The 16,263-nt window shown below is 42.7% G+C and overlaps 1 protein-coding gene across 5 annotated transcripts in view; it reads right to left on the bottom strand.

Moving 5' to 3' along the window:
* TDRD9 (tudor domain containing 9) overlaps nucleotides 1–16,263 on the bottom strand; it is a 107,679-nt gene that overhangs the window by 73,097 nt on the left and 18,319 nt on the right. For all 5 annotated transcript variants that reach the window (XM_072762401.1, XM_072762404.1, XM_072762403.1 and 2 more), the window contains exons 3-6: nucleotides 8,272–8,369; nucleotides 6,134–6,355; nucleotides 4,983–5,105; nucleotides 1,249–1,329 (exon numbers count right to left, since the gene is read on the bottom strand). In XM_072762401.1, the coding sequence (XP_072618502.1) occupies nucleotides 1,249–1,329; nucleotides 4,983–5,105; nucleotides 6,134–6,355; nucleotides 8,272–8,369 (524 nt within the window). The remainder of the gene's footprint in view (nucleotides 1–1,248; nucleotides 1,330–4,982; nucleotides 5,106–6,133; nucleotides 6,356–8,271; nucleotides 8,370–16,263) is intronic.

Genomic DNA, 16,263 nt, shown 5'->3' with positions numbered 1-16,263 from the left:
GTACAATGCCATCTAGAACTTGACTTCTAATTTCTTGGCCCAGAAAATATTCTGCTTTGTATGTTTCTTAATAAATCAAGAAAATATTGAAACCAATGGTTTGCTGCAATTTATACAGTAAGTACCAAACTCTGGAGCACCACTTGCAGCAGGCTATCTGCAAAACTTCTTTAAATCCACTAGTATGCTTAGTTTTCTTTCCTAGCGAAAACTAAATGAGCGTAATTAAGTCAATATCTAAAAATAAAGTCTTAAAATGACAACCAAGGAAGGCCCCAATTTGTCCAACAATCTTTAATGTCATCAGCAAGAGTCCAAAAAGGAATAAGACACCTAAATTCCTGTATTCTTTTTACAATCACCTCAAATGATAAGACAACCAAGTGCAGATGTCAGGCTCCATTCATTTAGTGTCCAGCAGGTGAGAGGCTGCCAGCCCCATGTTGGGGGTGTGGCAAGGAGAAGAAATGATCCCCTAAGCAAATAAATAGATGACACACTTGAAGAAAAGACACTTTAAGTTGAGAAAGCAACTGCTTTCCAACAAACAGCAGCAAAGCCCTTTCACATGATGGTGTCACATGATGTCACATGACGATGCCACACCCCAACTCCAGCTGCCCTTCAGAAAGCTGTCCCCCACCCACCAGCCCCCTCCCTCCCTCCTTCCCCCCTGCCCCCGACCCCCCCGGCACCAGACAGGGTGGCCTGTGTCCAGAATGCATTATCATTATAGCCCTTGGTTATTGTCTCTAGTTCACACCTTGTTCCTTTTGGTTTGCCTAAGATGCAAACAATGCTCACCATCCCCACAGACTTTCAGATAACTCAAAACCTAAGTCTCTAAACCAGTAGTGCACGTAACCACTCTGGAGCTTCAGGGCCCTCTCATGCTGTTTTTAACACAGAAATTGCGGATGTATTCGCATACCTTCAAATTATGGTAATTTTTCAACCAAAAGCAGTGCTTCAACACCCAGCATTTCATTAGCGTCAACTATTATTACATCATTTTCTGCCTAGAGAAAATTTTAGATTTTAATACAACATAATAACCATAAAGTATTCCATACTCTGATCCTAAGAAAATGCCCCTGAGCCAGCTTCCTAGCAAGATGTGGAGAAGTACATGTGACAACAAACTTTAAGAATCACTGTTTTCTATTGTTTCTGTAAAAATAAAGAGAAATAAAACTAAATAACAAACCTTAACCCTGAATATTTCTGTACTCATGAAATCAAACTTACCTTCACAAAACGTGAATTTGTTCTTAAAAGTTTGCGGACTACCAGCAGCAGGAAATCCATTTCTTCAGTTCGCTCATGAACCTACAAAATAAAAAAAGTGAGGAACCCCACATATCAAGCAACACATCCGTGACAGCCCAACAGAGGGAAGTGGTTCTAATGGCAAACCCAGGAGACAGGGAACAAGCTTTCTCTCCTTGCCTAAAGGCCTTTCCTTGGGACTGATGTGACTCCTGGTGAAGAGGAAGCTGGGAACACTGGCCTGCAAACCAGAGGGCACAAGAGAGATCATATGGGTCACTGACCCCTCGTCCCCACCACCAGCCTAGTGTTTCTCTTTAGGGCCCTACTGATGTGGGCAGAGTAATGTTGAGCATCCTTGGGCCCTCAATGCCAATAAGCACCCCAGGTCACTTTACAACCAAAAATCACCCCCAACCTGTCCCTGACACAGAGAACCAACAGACCAGCCTCCCCATACTATCCCTGGCCAGTCACACACTCTTGCCTTGGTCTCAAGTTACACTTATTTTAGCAAGTAAGTACAAGGTGAAAGCTGTGGCCAGCCAGCAGTGTATCTGGTCCATGATGTGCAGAGCTAGAGTTCCCAAGGGTGGGCAAGGGATGGCTCTGGAACAGTTAGTTAGGTCAAACAGAGGGCAAGCAGACCCAGGTTATGAGCTGAGGCCACCAGGACAAGCTACAGGAGCACTGGGGAAATGGTGTCAAGGGGACTACCCCTGGATTGTTCACTCAAAACTCTACTGCTCAGTTGGGCATGGAGGAAGCATCTATTCCCCTACCCCCTTCTTCTCTGAATAAGCTCCTCAGGACAGCCCACCAGAAGACCCCCAGCTCCCACAGCCTCCCCCACACTGCCCTCCCCAGAACCAGCACACAGCAAAGGATCAGGTCATGTGAGGCTTATTCTACAAGGATCCCGTTCCTCTGTCACTTAGCCAAGATACTTCAACACACAAGGGGACAAGAAGATTCTATTCCAGGACATTTCACTGCTAAAGTCGAGAGATTAGCTACAGAGGCTGAAGGAGGGAGCTCCCTTCCCCCTTGTGTGAATGATCCAGTCATTTTTCTATAGCCATGTCTGCTCTAGGTCCTGTTCCTTCCTCACTCCTCACTGAAAGGGAGCTGAGGAAGGACAACAGAAAAGAAAAACAAAAGAGCAGCTGGAAAGTGTTTCTGTTCATGTAAATGGTTGGAAATCCTAGAAACACCATTATTTTTTTTAATATTTATTTATTTATTCATAGAGACAGAGAGAGGATCAGAGACACAGGCAGAGGGAGAAGCAGGCTCCATATAGGAAGCCTGACGTGGGACTCCATCCCGGGTCTCCAGGATCACACCCCAGGCTGCAGGGGGTGCTAAACTGCTGCAACACCGGGGCTGCCCTAGAAACACCATTATAAATCTAATTCTTATTTCGTTCTATCAACAGACTCCAGAACACCTCCTCAACACACAATCCCCTTGAGAAAGAAAAATACTCATCAGTGAAGAGCCCCAAAGTGACATCTCATCAGCATTCAGCTCCCTGCAACCTTCACGCTCTGACCTGAACAACCCAGCTTCTCCCTAGGTTCTTGAGGCTGCCCTGCCTCCCTCCTCTCCCGCCCTGAGGACCTCTTCCCACCCTCTCTTCCTGGGATGCCCACAGCCCTCTTCCCTGCCACTGGCCTTATCCATAGAATGTAAATGCACATTATCTGTCTCCACAGGAAAATGGCTCAAAGGAGAAACCTCAACTTACCTATCTTTATTACCTTGGCACCTGATGAGGCAAGTACTCAAAAAAATGCTGCTTGGATGAATGGTTTACCTGAAACTAGTTTATTCTTTTTCAAGAGCTACAAATTAAAAACATTATCATCCCATTTTCAACTGCCTGGCCATCTTCAACCTTTGCTCTTAAAATTCCTTTGAAATTCAATCATCCCACACAATAGGAACAATGTTGTTTGTTTATAAACCTAAAATTTCAAGTACAATCCAATCCTACCTTTGAAGCACATACTTATCAACATGCCTACTATGTGCTGGGGATACAGCTGTAGAAGCTGTTAGAGTGACAAGACACTTCTTTGCTAGCTACCACTTCCCCACAGGGCAAGCTCTTGCAAAGAGCACCCAACTCTTGTTCGGCTATTATGGCATAGCTTCAGGAAAGAATTAAGTCAGTAACAAGTGGATGGCTGTGTCCTCATGTAAGTGGGCTTCTTGTACACACATAATTGAACGATGAGGAAGCCCACTTACACGGTCAGAAAGACAGTGGATACACAGAAAATACACCACGGCACCAGCAGCAGAGCTCTAGAATAAACTTCCCAGGGCAAACCGAGCAGTGACATTTGCTGTGTGGAGTCTGTAGTGAAAGGCTCAATAAGCAGTAACTGCTGTGTACTTGGCAATGACACCTTTGTGTACACTACACAGAAAATCTGCATTTCCGCTCTACCTAATCCAAAGATACTCAAAAATACCAAAAATCATAAAGAAAAATCCTGAACCATACTGTCAATTCACGCTATTTTGCAAAGAACAAGAGATCATTTTTCTACCTTCTATTCTCCCAAACACCTCCTAGCAATTTAAAACCATGTTAGGGGTGCGTGGGTGGCTCATCAGTTAAGCATAAGCATCTGCCTTTGGCTCAGGTCATGATCCCAGGGTTCTGGGATCAAGACCCATGGCTGGCTCCGTGCTCAGCAGAGAGTCTGCTTCTCCCTCTGCCCCTACTCTATATTCATTCTCTCTCTCTCTCTCTCTCTCTCTCTCTCTCCCCCCCCCCCCCCAAATAAAATCTTTAATAAAAATAAAATAAGGGACACCTGGGTGGCTCAGCAGTTAAGTGTCTGCCTTCAGCTCAGGTCGTGATCCTGAATCAAGTCCCACATCGGGCTCCCTGCAGGGAGCCCGCTTCTCCCTCTATGTCTCTGCCTCTCTCTTTGTGTGTGTCTCTCATGAAAAAATAAATCTTTTTTTAAAAAAGACACTTTTATTCTTGTTTTACTAGATGGAAAGTATCTGTGATGCACACAAAATACCTACATACAATTAAAGTTCTTCTAAATGTCTGATGTAGCTAACACTCTAAACCAGGGGTCGGCGGACTGTTCCTGTAAAAGACAGAGTGAAGATGTCCAGCTTTGCAGAACATGGTGGCAGACGCGGCCATGTATCTCTTCCACTGCAGTGCAGCAGCGTCCATAAACAAGTGAAACTGTGTTCCAATATAACTTTAATTACAAAGACAAGTGCCCAATTTGGCCTGAGGGCTGTAGTTTGCCAAGCCCACCCTAAACAAGGAATCTAGTCATACTTCCCAACCTCCATGGCTGCATTGTAGAACTGAGAGCGAAACACAAAATCAACATTTATAAATAGCATGGAGCAGGTATCGACCCACGGTACTTTACAACACTTTACAAGTAGGGAACACATATGGTAATTTGCAGTGTTCTCTACTAAAATAAGAGCATGAGGGGCATCTGGGTGGCTCAGCGGTTTAGCGCCACCTTCAGCCAGGGTATGATCCTGGAGTCCCAGAATCGAGTCCCACGTCGGGCTCCCTGCATGGAGCCTGCTTTTCTCCCTCTGCCTGTGTCTCTGCCTCTCTCTCTCTCTGTCTCTCATGAGTAAATAAATATTTTAAAAATAAGTAACAAAATAAGAACATGAGTATCAAAAGAGAACTGTGTAAAAGTACTTACCTCATCAATGAAGACATGGGTGAACTCCATCAAACTCTTAGCACTAACAATTTTCTGAAGAAGGACCCCCGTTGTCATATAAATTAACTTGGTGTCTTCTGTTGCTATTTTCTCTAACCCCACCTAGAAGTAGAAAAGGAAAGGAAAAGAGAAAGGAGAAAACTTTCAGGTTTAAGTGGTATGCATTCAATTACCAAAAAAAAAAAAAAAAAAAAGGCTATTATGTCCATTTTATACTGGAGATAAGAAAGGAATAAAAAATATAGGACCTAATTAAAACTATTGTTCTTGGGGCACCTGGGTGGTTCAGTTGAGCATCTGACTCTTCATCTCCACTCAGGTCTTGATCTCGGAGTCATGAGTTCAAGCCCTATGGTGGGCTCCACACTGCATGTGGAATCTACTTAAAAATAAAAACAGGGGATCCCTGTGGCTCAGCGGTTTAGCACCTGCCTTTGGCCCGGGGTGCAATCCTGGGGTCCTGGGATCGAGTTCCACATCATTCTCCCTCTGCCTCTCTATGTGTGTCTCTCTCATGAATAAATAAATATTTTTTTAAAAATAAACAAAAACTGTTCTCAAGTGGATTTTTTCCTTCTCTTTTTTAGGGGTGGGAAGAATGTGGCTTTTCTAGTCATATCTTATTCTCTGTACTGTTTTTACATTAAGATGACAGTGTATGGAGATACCCACATACGAAATTTTAAATGTCTGAGAATTCTCACTTCTTTCCTGTTCAACTAAGAAAGAAACAGAAATTATCAAGAAATTCAGTTTCACTATTTTGGGGGCACCTGGATGGATCAGGCAGTTGAGTATCCCAACTCCTGGTCTTGACTCAGGACCTTGATATCAAGCTACATATCAGGCTTCATGCTCAGCAGGGAGTCTGCTTTGTCCCTCTCCCTCTACCCCTACCCCCTCTCCCTGCATGCACTCCTGCACGCTCAAGTGTGCTCTCTCTCGAATGGATAAATTTTTTTTTAATTGGCTAAGAAATTCAGTTTCACTATTTTTAAAATTACACCACAGTTCTGCTCTGAAAGAAATTGGTTACACTTCCATTTCTGCCAAAAATAACCACATTCTGTCATTAACTTACATGGAATGAAAAGTTCACAAGGAGGGAGACAGCTCGCTCTCAAACTCACCTGATAACCTACCAGACCACCTAATGTCCAGGCCCGCTCTCTACTGATCCACCTGGCAATACTGCTGGCTCCAATCTTCCGAGGCTGGGTCACCACAATGTTGCAGTAGGCAGAGCGCTGAATGTAATGATCCAGGATGTATTGTGGGAGCTGAGTACTTTTACCACTACCCGTGGCACCATGTATAATCACCACAGAATTACTTTCTATCAGAGAAATAACCTAGAATTAAAAAAAAAAGAATCTTTTGAAATGGCCACAAAATTAACAATGACATACAATATTATCTATAAGCCAAAAACTTTACCTTGGGAGGATATTCAGGTTATTACCTAACCATATCAATATCATAAAAGAGAGTAAGAAGGCTACAAATGACTGCGACTGTGAAAATCAATCTGACTGATGAGCACAGGAACTGCTAACAGCTACAGAAATCCAGACTGGGTCAGCTGCAGGGCTCCACACCTCTACATCTCCATCTAAAAATGCAAATACTTGGGGTACCTGGGTGGCTTAGCCGGTTCAGCAGCTGCCTTTGGCTCAGGTCATGATCTCAGTGTCCTAGGATCAAGCCCCCATTGGGATGCCTGCTCAATGGGGAATCTGCTTCTCCCTCCACCCTTCCCCCTATTTGTATTTTCTCTCTCTCAATATTTAAAATAAAATGAAAACATTCAAAGATTTTTTTCATTCAAATATTTCTATAGCTCTTGCTAAGTCTAAATGCCTATTATTTTAAAATTTTGTAATGAACCTATGTAATTGTCCTAAGAAATATGAAAGCACTGCTGTTACTACCCTCAGGTGGCTTTAAAATTTCATTTGAGGTTGCACCTGGGTGGCTCAGGTTGTAATCCCAGGCTCCTGGGGAACAAATCCCACATCGGGGGCCATAGGAGGCCTACTTCTCTCTCTGCCCCTCGGTGTCTCTCATGAATAAATATAATCTTTAAAAAAAATAGTCTTAAAAAAATTTCATTTGAAGTTATGCAGATACATTTTCAAACAATTAACTTCCACTGTTCCACTTACAGACTGTATGGAGCATTTTTAAAACTACAATCCAATTCCTACCCACCACTCCCTGACTCCATCCTAAATTTATCTAAGCTCTCATCTCTCTGGCAATTGCTATGGTTAGAGAATTAACAAATTAATTAGAGTATAGGCCTCTAAAACGTAATAAAGATCTATGGGGACGCCAGGGTGGCTCAGCGGTTGAGCGTCTGCCTTCAGTTCAGGACACTATCCTGGAGTCCCAGGATTGAGTCCCACATCAGACTCCCTGCATGGAGCCTGCTTCTCCCTCTGCCTATGTCTCTTGCCTCTTTCTCTGTGTCTCTCATGAATAAATTAAAAATAAAAAAAAAAGATCTACGAAAGTTGTATGGTTCACTAAAACAAAAAACTTAAATTTGGAACATTAATGGTTTAGTTTTATCTGCAATTGATCCTTCCGCTAACATATTAAAGGTTTCAACATACTCATTTCTGACCTGGTTTAATAACATGTAATTAGGGGCACCTGAGGTGGTTCAGTCAGTTAAGCATCTGCCTCTGGTTCAGGTTATGATTTCAGGGTCCTGGGATAGAGCCCCGAGTTGGGCTCCATGCTGAGTGGGGAGCCTGTTTCTCCCTCTCCTCCCTTTTTGTGTTCTCTCTCTCTCTCATATAAATGAATAATATATTTTAAAAAGAATAACAACGTGTAACTAATTAAAAACGTTATCCTGCTGCAATATCTGGCCCAGTGCTGTTCAAAAAAGTGATATGTCAATGACTGATCAATTAAAGGGCCAGTAGAATGCTAAAGAGAACTGTGGCAAGGGGGCATTATTACTTTATAAAAAGACTTGGCAGTGAGTTTTTTCAAGAAGCTGCTCTCCCAGAGACAGCACGTGTTTACATATAGCTATCTCAGAGGAGGGAAAGCTGAACTGAAAACAGAGCCAAAAGGAAGACCAGCAACATGGTTATTTTGCAGCCCAGGCACTTGCCCCTCTGTCTGCTCTGGAGTCTGGCACATGCCAGGTGTTTGCCTGGCACCTTGTCACTTTCAAACTATAACCCCAAAAGGTTGGACCTCAGACATTTATTCAAAGAGAAAACTTATAATGTGACAAAAATAATTTTACCTCTTCTTTACATCGATTTATGGGCAAATCAGGGTATTTATAATGTGTCTCTGGGATGCATGTCATATTGTTTAATTTAGTCGAAGCTGGCCTCGGACCTGTATTCAGACAAAAGAAATGCAATGTTATTAAGTATCTGAAAAAAGGGATCCCTGGGTGGCGCAGCGGTTTGGCGCCTGCCTTTGGCCTGGGGCGCCATCCTGGAGACCCGGGATCGAATCCCACATCGGGCTCCCGGTGCATGGAGCCTGCTTCTCCCTCTGCCTATGTCTCTGCCTCTCTCTCTCTGTATGACTATCATAAATAAATAATTTAAAAAAATTTTTAAAAAAAAGTATCTGAAAAAGGAAAAGGTAAACCACCCAAAGTTATGTCTAATCTATATACAGCATATACACGTATACACAAACAAATGCAGAAGTACATTCTACAGGCTAATACTGAAAGCATGGTAACCAGAAAATTCCCTCAGTATCCACTATCAATCATTTATGCAAGCTGTGCACACTCTTACACTTCCATCACAGCCATCAACCTGGTAGGCTCAGCACCATCTTCTAGATTAAAAACCTGCCAAAAAAAGGGCTGGGGGGAGGAGGAACGCCTGGGTAGCTCAGTGGTTAAGTGCCTCCTTGGGCCCAGGGTGTGATTCTGGATTGAGTCCCGCATCAGGCTCCAGGCAGAGAGCCTGCTTCTCCTCCTGCCTACATCTCTGCGTCTCTCATGAATAAATAAAAATATTCATTAAAAAAAAAAAAGCCTGCGGGAATCCCTGGGTAGCGCAGTGGTTTGGCGCCTGCCTTTGGCCCAGGGCGCGATCCTGGAGACCTGGGATCGAGTCCCGCGTCAGGCTCCCGGTGCATGGAGCCTGCTTCTCCCTCTGCCTATGTCTCTGCCTCTCTCTCTGTGTGACTATCATAAAGAAATAAAAATTTAAAAAAAAAAGCCTGCAAAGAACAGTAACTGTCACTTAGTAATGTGAAAATTAGTAAAATGATGCCTTTTAGAATGGCATCAGGAGCGCTCACTCCCACCACTCACTGACCAGTGCAGACCCCACAGGAAGATGTGCCCCTTACTCCTGGACACACTGCTACCATCCCAGCAGGAGGAAGGAAGGTTTTCTCCTGCCCTGGCAACAGCCCAGCCAATGGGAGACTGTCCCAGCCCAGCCAATGACAGATGGTCCAGCCAGCCAATGAGTGACTGCCTCAGCCCAGCCAATGAAAAACCTCTACATGCAGGAGTTCCCAGCTTCCTCAATGGACTTTCTGTTTACAACACCCCCCACCTACCCCATAAAAGAGCCTCCTGTGCTTTGTTCTCAGGACTGTAGGTGGTTTTCCCATCACTCATCCTGGATGGGAATTCTGTAATTCCTGGATACATCCATGTTTTGCTGGTGAGATAACTGGCAGTTTTATTTTTTTAAGGTTAATAATACTATTACAGTTAAAGAACAAACTTTTATTTGAAATTTCAATATAGTGCACCAATTTGTTAAGTGCTAGTTCCTTACTACTATAATAAACTGGTGGTAGACACCAAATACCACTTACAAAGTACAGGTATCCTGAAAAGGAGCAACCTGACTCTGATAAAGATACACAATACAGCACTCTGACCACTAGCATCCTCCTGTAAATGCATCCCCTTCTCTCCAGCAATGCTATAAATTCTGGACCTCAAGGCATCACCTGACAAACTGACACGTCATCAAAATTCATGGGATACAAATTTTTATTGGGAAATAAGTTTTTACTTCCTAAACACTCTTTCAAGGCTCCCATCTCTTCAAAATTTAGCACACACTCCCTTTCCTCAGATCTTCCCCAATGCCCCCCTCCTCTTCCCTTTCCCTCCCAGCCCTTCATTTCTCTGCCCCAGCATCTCCTCCCCTCCTGTGTTCTACCACCATCCTTTCCCACCTGACACATATTGTGTCATAAGTAGTCTAATCATAAATAATTTAAATAGAGCTATTCTCCCATTTTTTAATCAAGATGTGTAGTACTTGTTCCAAATTTTAAAAACAGAGAAGCCACATCTGTTAAAATCTCTCAGAGCAAAGGTAGCTCTTTGGTGGACAACAGCACTCTTCCTAGGGCACCAGAAGTCACGGCCACAGGACACTCCTAGTCCTGCCCTCAACTGCTCTCTGATCTTCTGCTCAGTACAACTGGCTGCCAGACTCTCAAAAACATGCATTCTTCTTCCATTCTCCTATCTCACTTTCCTCCCAACAACCTTCTCAGCTTTTAAAGAACACTCACTAATGCCATGCTGTTTTCCCAAGTGGCTCACCTACACCTGGTCCCACCCCTCCAGAAGGCTCTCTCAATGAAGGAGTCCTTAGAATTAACAACACTACCTGACAAATTTGAGTTGGAGCAAAATTCAATGTCTTGGATAGTTCCTAATTTAAAAATGGTTCCAACAGTTCTTTTATTAATTAAAACTCTGAATGGTGGCTGGGTATCCAGACCAACCCACAAAGGTAAGAACTGAGATATTTACAAAAATGGAAAAATAAACACCTTCCCATGCTTGATGCTGGTAGGTTTATCAATCAGTAATAGGCCTTTTTAAATATAATATAGGAGAGGAATGAGAATCCACACAGCAGCCGGGGCTACTGAGCCAGGATGCCATTGCGAGATGTAAGAACAAGCAGTAGGGAGAGTGGGATTGACAAATGCAGGAGGAGCTCTACAAAGAAGCGCTAAGGTGACAAAGACTCTAAGAATTACAAAAAGGCAGCAGCTATGTAGTTTGTGAAGAGACTTTTAAGTCTCACTGTACTGTGCTTCTAGCCTAGCCATTACTTTGACAACATTGATGTAACTTACATTCCTTGATTACATGCATTCTGAAGGCTGCTACCTAAAAGACAGAAATCTGACAAGAAAAAACTTCTGAAAGTCTTAAATCTATTGTCTAAACCCGAGTCCTTCCTCCACGGAATATAAACACATTGGATGTTTCTAGGTCACTGGCTGAAGCACACCCAGCACAAATCATGTCCTGCCTCCACATCGACCGCCAGAGGGGGACAGGAAACCAAACAGGGAAACATTCACTGCCATGTGGCTCTTTTATCTGTGCATCAGCAACAAAACCAAAGGGAGGTGACCAGGAAAAGCATCATGGTTAATTTCTCAAAGAAAAGGAAATGGATAATTTAGAGCAAGCCAGCAACCTACAAAGGGCAAAGTTAATCCAAAAATGTCACGAATAAATTAATTTTTTAAAAAGCAAGAGTGTCATAAAAACTACCTTAAGCCCAAAATTCACAATTTTTATTTTCCTATTATAATTTTATCCTGTTATTAACATTAAAATATTTTAGGGGCACCTTGGTGGCTCAGTGGTGGAGTGTCTGCCTTCTGCTCAGGTAGTGATCCCGGGGTCTTAGGATTGAGTCCCACATCAGGCTCCCCACAGGAAGCCTGCTTTCTCCCTCTGCCTCTCTTTCTCTCATGAACAACAAAAAAAAATTTTTTTAAGATTTTATTTATTTATTCATGAGAGGGACAGAGAGAGGCAGAGACACAGACAGAGGAGAAGCAGGCTCCATGCAGGGAGCCCGACGTGGGACTCGATCCCAGGACCCCAGGATCACACCCTAGGCCGAAGGCAGGCACCAAACCACCGAGCCACCCAGGGATCCCCCAAACAAAATATTTTTAAAAAATTAAAATATTTCACATGAACAGAAAAAAACTGAAAACATAAAAATTGCTAGTTTCTCTTCACTAAGTCACTCTACTATAGTCCCATCAAGCATATACAAAAATCTAACAAAAAAATTCTGCAGTTATCCAAACAGTATGTACTGGATTTGAACTGTGAAATATAACATTTCTTTACTTAAAATTTAGACACTATACGTTACACAAAATAAGTTTTATTACTGCATTACTGATTTAACCATGAAATTAAATCTTCAAAATAAGTCATCATATATCACTTTTTTCAAGTACTGACTGGCATTCTGAATACAAAATTAAACATAACGGGTTTCCCTTTGCAGTTATTATATATTTCATACAAGCCATTCTCTTAAAATCAGAAGCTAGGAGTAGGATGAAAACAACTAAAAATATCACGTGAAAAAGGAAGTAGCATTTAATCATAAGCTGAAGACATCATCCCAGGACAACTCAAAACTGTTGTAGGAAAGCAAAAAAAATGCTGCAGGAGTCCACAATCTGAGATCAAGCTCAACCAATTCAGAAATGCCATCAGATCTCAATTTTTTAAAAAGATTTTATTTATTCATGAGACACAGAAAGAAAGAGGCAGAGACACAGGCCGAGGGAGAAGCAGGCTCCTCAAAGGGAGCCTAATGTGGGACCCGATCCCAGGACCCCAGGATCACGACCTGAGCAGAAGGCAGATGCTCAACCACTGAGCTACCCAGGCGTCCCTAGATCTCAATTTTTTAAAAACAACATACCTTTAACTATCTATATAAAACAATTCTAATGCAATTTATAGAAACTCAGTGAGTGTGCATTCTTGGATTTATATTTAGAAATAATTTTTTAAACTTAAATTCAATTAATTAACACATAGTATATTAGTTTCAAAGATAGAGTTCAGTGATTCATCAGTCTTATATAACATCCAGTGCTCATTATATCACTCACGCTCTCCTTCATGCCCATCACACCTAGTTACCCCACACCACCCCCATCCCCCTTCCAGTAACCCGTTTTTTTCCTAGAGTTATTAAGAGTCTCCTGTGGTTTTTCTCCCTCTCTAATTTCATCGTTTTATTTTTTCCTCTCTTCCCCTATGATCCTCTATTTTGTTTCTTAAGTTTCATATAAGAGTGAGTTCGTGATAATTGTCTTTCTCCAACTTATTTCACTTAACATAATGCCCTCTAGTTCCATCCACATTGTTACTAATGGCAAGATTTCAATTTTTTGGTAGTAATATTCCATTGTATATATACACCCCGTCTTTAATCTTTATCCATTCATCTATGAATGGACATCTGGGCTCTTTCCATAGTTTGGCTATTGTAGACACTGCTACTATGAACACCAGGGTGCATGTGCCCCTTCGGATCACTACATCTGTATCTTTGAAGTAAATACACATAGTGCAGTTGCTGAGTCATAGGGTAGTTCTATTTTCAACTTTTTGAGGAACTTCCATACTGTTTTCCAGAGTGGTTGCATTCCCACCAACAGTGGAAGAGGATTCCCTAGAAATAATTTTTAAAACACTTTTATATAGATGGAAGTAATATCTGTATCACATCAAAATCAAAAGTACTTTGAAACTAAGTATTTTATAACTGGATATAATCCATGGTGCATGACTGGTTCTGGAGGTATGGGTGTGACCTCCTGGCTCTATCTAATACAGACCAACCCAGAGACAGACACAGCTGTGTGTACACACACATGTACACGTATTAAACCTCATCTCTCTTCCCCAATGCTCCAGAGGCACCTCAAAACCTGGAGCAGCACCTTCCTACCTCCCATGGCCCCAGATCCAACCCATCACCATACCCTGTGCAGTCCATCCCATGCCCACCCATCCCCCCACCCCCACAGCCCGACTGCCATCAGTCATCACCACCAAGTCTCTTGCTGGGCAAGACCACCCCTCTTAACTCTCATCCGTTTGCTCTGACCCCCTCTCAAATAGGACAACAGTGGTCTTCCCAAAACACGGATTTAATCATATGACATCCTCCTCCTCCATTCACACTTATCCCAGGATTAACCTAGAACCTTTTTTTGTTTTTTAAAGACTTAAGAGAGAGAATAAGCAGGGGGAGGGACAGAAGGAGAGGGGGAGAAGCAGACTCCCCACTGAGCAGGGGACACCACCCATCTGCGAATGCGGGGCTCAATTCCAGGACCCTAAGATCATGACTTAAGCGAAAGGCAGATGCTTCACCAACTGAGCCACCCAGGCACCCCTAACCTAGAACCTTTAATGGCTTCCCACTACTCTGAGTATCAACACCAAAATTCCTAGCTATGGCCCACAGCCTCTGTCATTGGCCATGCCTCTGTCTCATCCAGCCCCATCCAGTACAGCCGAGGTAGTTCTCTACTACTCCTGCAATAAACTAAGTGGCTTAAAACAACACACTCTCTCTTACAGTTGTGAAAGACAGAAGTCCAAAACCCATCTCACTGGGCTAAGCACAAGGTGCTACATGGATGTTTCCTGCATCTGAAACATGGTTCTGAAAAGAATCTGTTCCCATACCTTTTCAGCCTCTAAAAGCCACCTGCATTCCTTGGCTTGTGGGCCCATTTCTCACATCACTCCAACCTATGGCTTCCAGTGTCAGATCTCCTACTGACTTAGATCCTTCTGCCTCCCTTGTTTGAGAACCCTGTAATGTCACTGGGGCCCCCAAGGCAATCTCCCCATCCCCCCATCCCAGTTTCTATGTTCCTTTTATCCTTGAAGGTATTGGAGTCACATATTCAGGGGATCCAGATGTAAACTTCTTGGGAGGGGGTGCTATTACCCAGCCTACAACTAACCATGCCCAGGCCGCCCACCTCCACTCTAGATTCCCCAGCAACAATGTCTGCTTAAGGGATGGAGCACCAGGCCTCCTCATCACAGACCCTCTTTACATATTCTCTCTACCCAGATCTTCACACTGCCCAGGTAACTTCTATAATCCTTCAGCTCTAGGCTCCGCTGTTACTTTCTGATATATCAGCTCATATCAGAAACCCCTGTCTCAGGCCCCCATAGAGCTGTCTTTCAGAGCATTTATTTCCAAAAGCATTTATTTGTGTAACTACATGATTAATTGATAATCTCTGTGATTGGAGGGATCAGTTCTTATTATTTATCATATTCCCAAAACCTCACACAGTCCCTGGGACACACCGTGACAAATACTGGTCACTAAATGAATCCTCTGAATGTAGTCAAAGCTGTAATTTATGTGACTGCCTGCTGAAAAACTCCCGAAATATAAAGATGCCAGAGACAGAGAAAGCAAATAGCAGTTCCAAATATTAATCCAAATTAAAAGTTACTAGAGCAGACACTTCAAACTGCAGGCATTCATTGGTAACCCAGCTACTTTCAGACAATGGCAATCCCATATGGCATACTCCAGGACCGCCAGGTGGTATGTCCCAGGGTCAGTACATATGGGTGTAACCAGAAGGATCACATTACACAGTCATCTGAAAACTAATACAATTCCCCAAATGGCAAGATTAGATGATGGATATCTTTGCACAATAACACATATGGCTATTTCACGCTTCTACAGAAGATTTTACTCCACTACACATCCTCTGTCCACTGACATTTAAGAAACCTCCAAGTCTTCCCCTAGACAAGCAGTGAAATAATCAACATTCTTACATGTACAACTCTGTACTTTTCTTAATGTAGGTAAAAACTGGATCAAGGGGCACACACATTTTGAACTATCACTTCTGGTGATAAGTGTACTGGACTTGTCAGACAAATATTCCTCCTGAGGGCAACCAAGCAGTAGAGAAAATATACAACAAAGGGCACCTAGTGAGGGAACACCGTAATGAGGATGCCTACATAAGGTTAAGAACACAGAGATGAAGGCAAAGAACTCAAGGGACTTTTGCTTTAAGGGGAAACATAAACAATGAGAAATCAACTTGAATACAGTATAGTGACCCAAACAATGAGAAAACAAAACTAAATGAGACAGTGGGGCACAGATAATGGCTCAGGATTTTTCCAGAACTGGTGAAAGATACAAATATTCTGTACTGTCAAGAAACCCAAATAAATCCCAAGGAAACAGATAAATGTACTATTATGTATGGACTGTAATTTGCAATTTTTAAAAAGGCTAAAAAAGGAAAGGAAAATACTCCTCTAACTTCAACTTCTGCCCCAGAGTCTGAGAAGTACATAACGTAGAAAAACAGGAGACAGAACTTAATAAACTGATAGAAAGTTTATGAGAAGGCAACAAATCAAAAGTTGACTTCTGTC

Source organism: Vulpes vulpes, chromosome 6 (assembly GCF_048418805.1).
Source record: "Vulpes vulpes isolate BD-2025 chromosome 6, VulVul3, whole genome shotgun sequence".
Taxonomy (NCBI): Eukaryota; Metazoa; Chordata; class Mammalia; order Carnivora; family Canidae; genus Vulpes; species Vulpes vulpes.
Note: the sequence above shows the minus strand (reverse complement) of the source record. Positions and strands in the feature narration are given on the sequence as shown.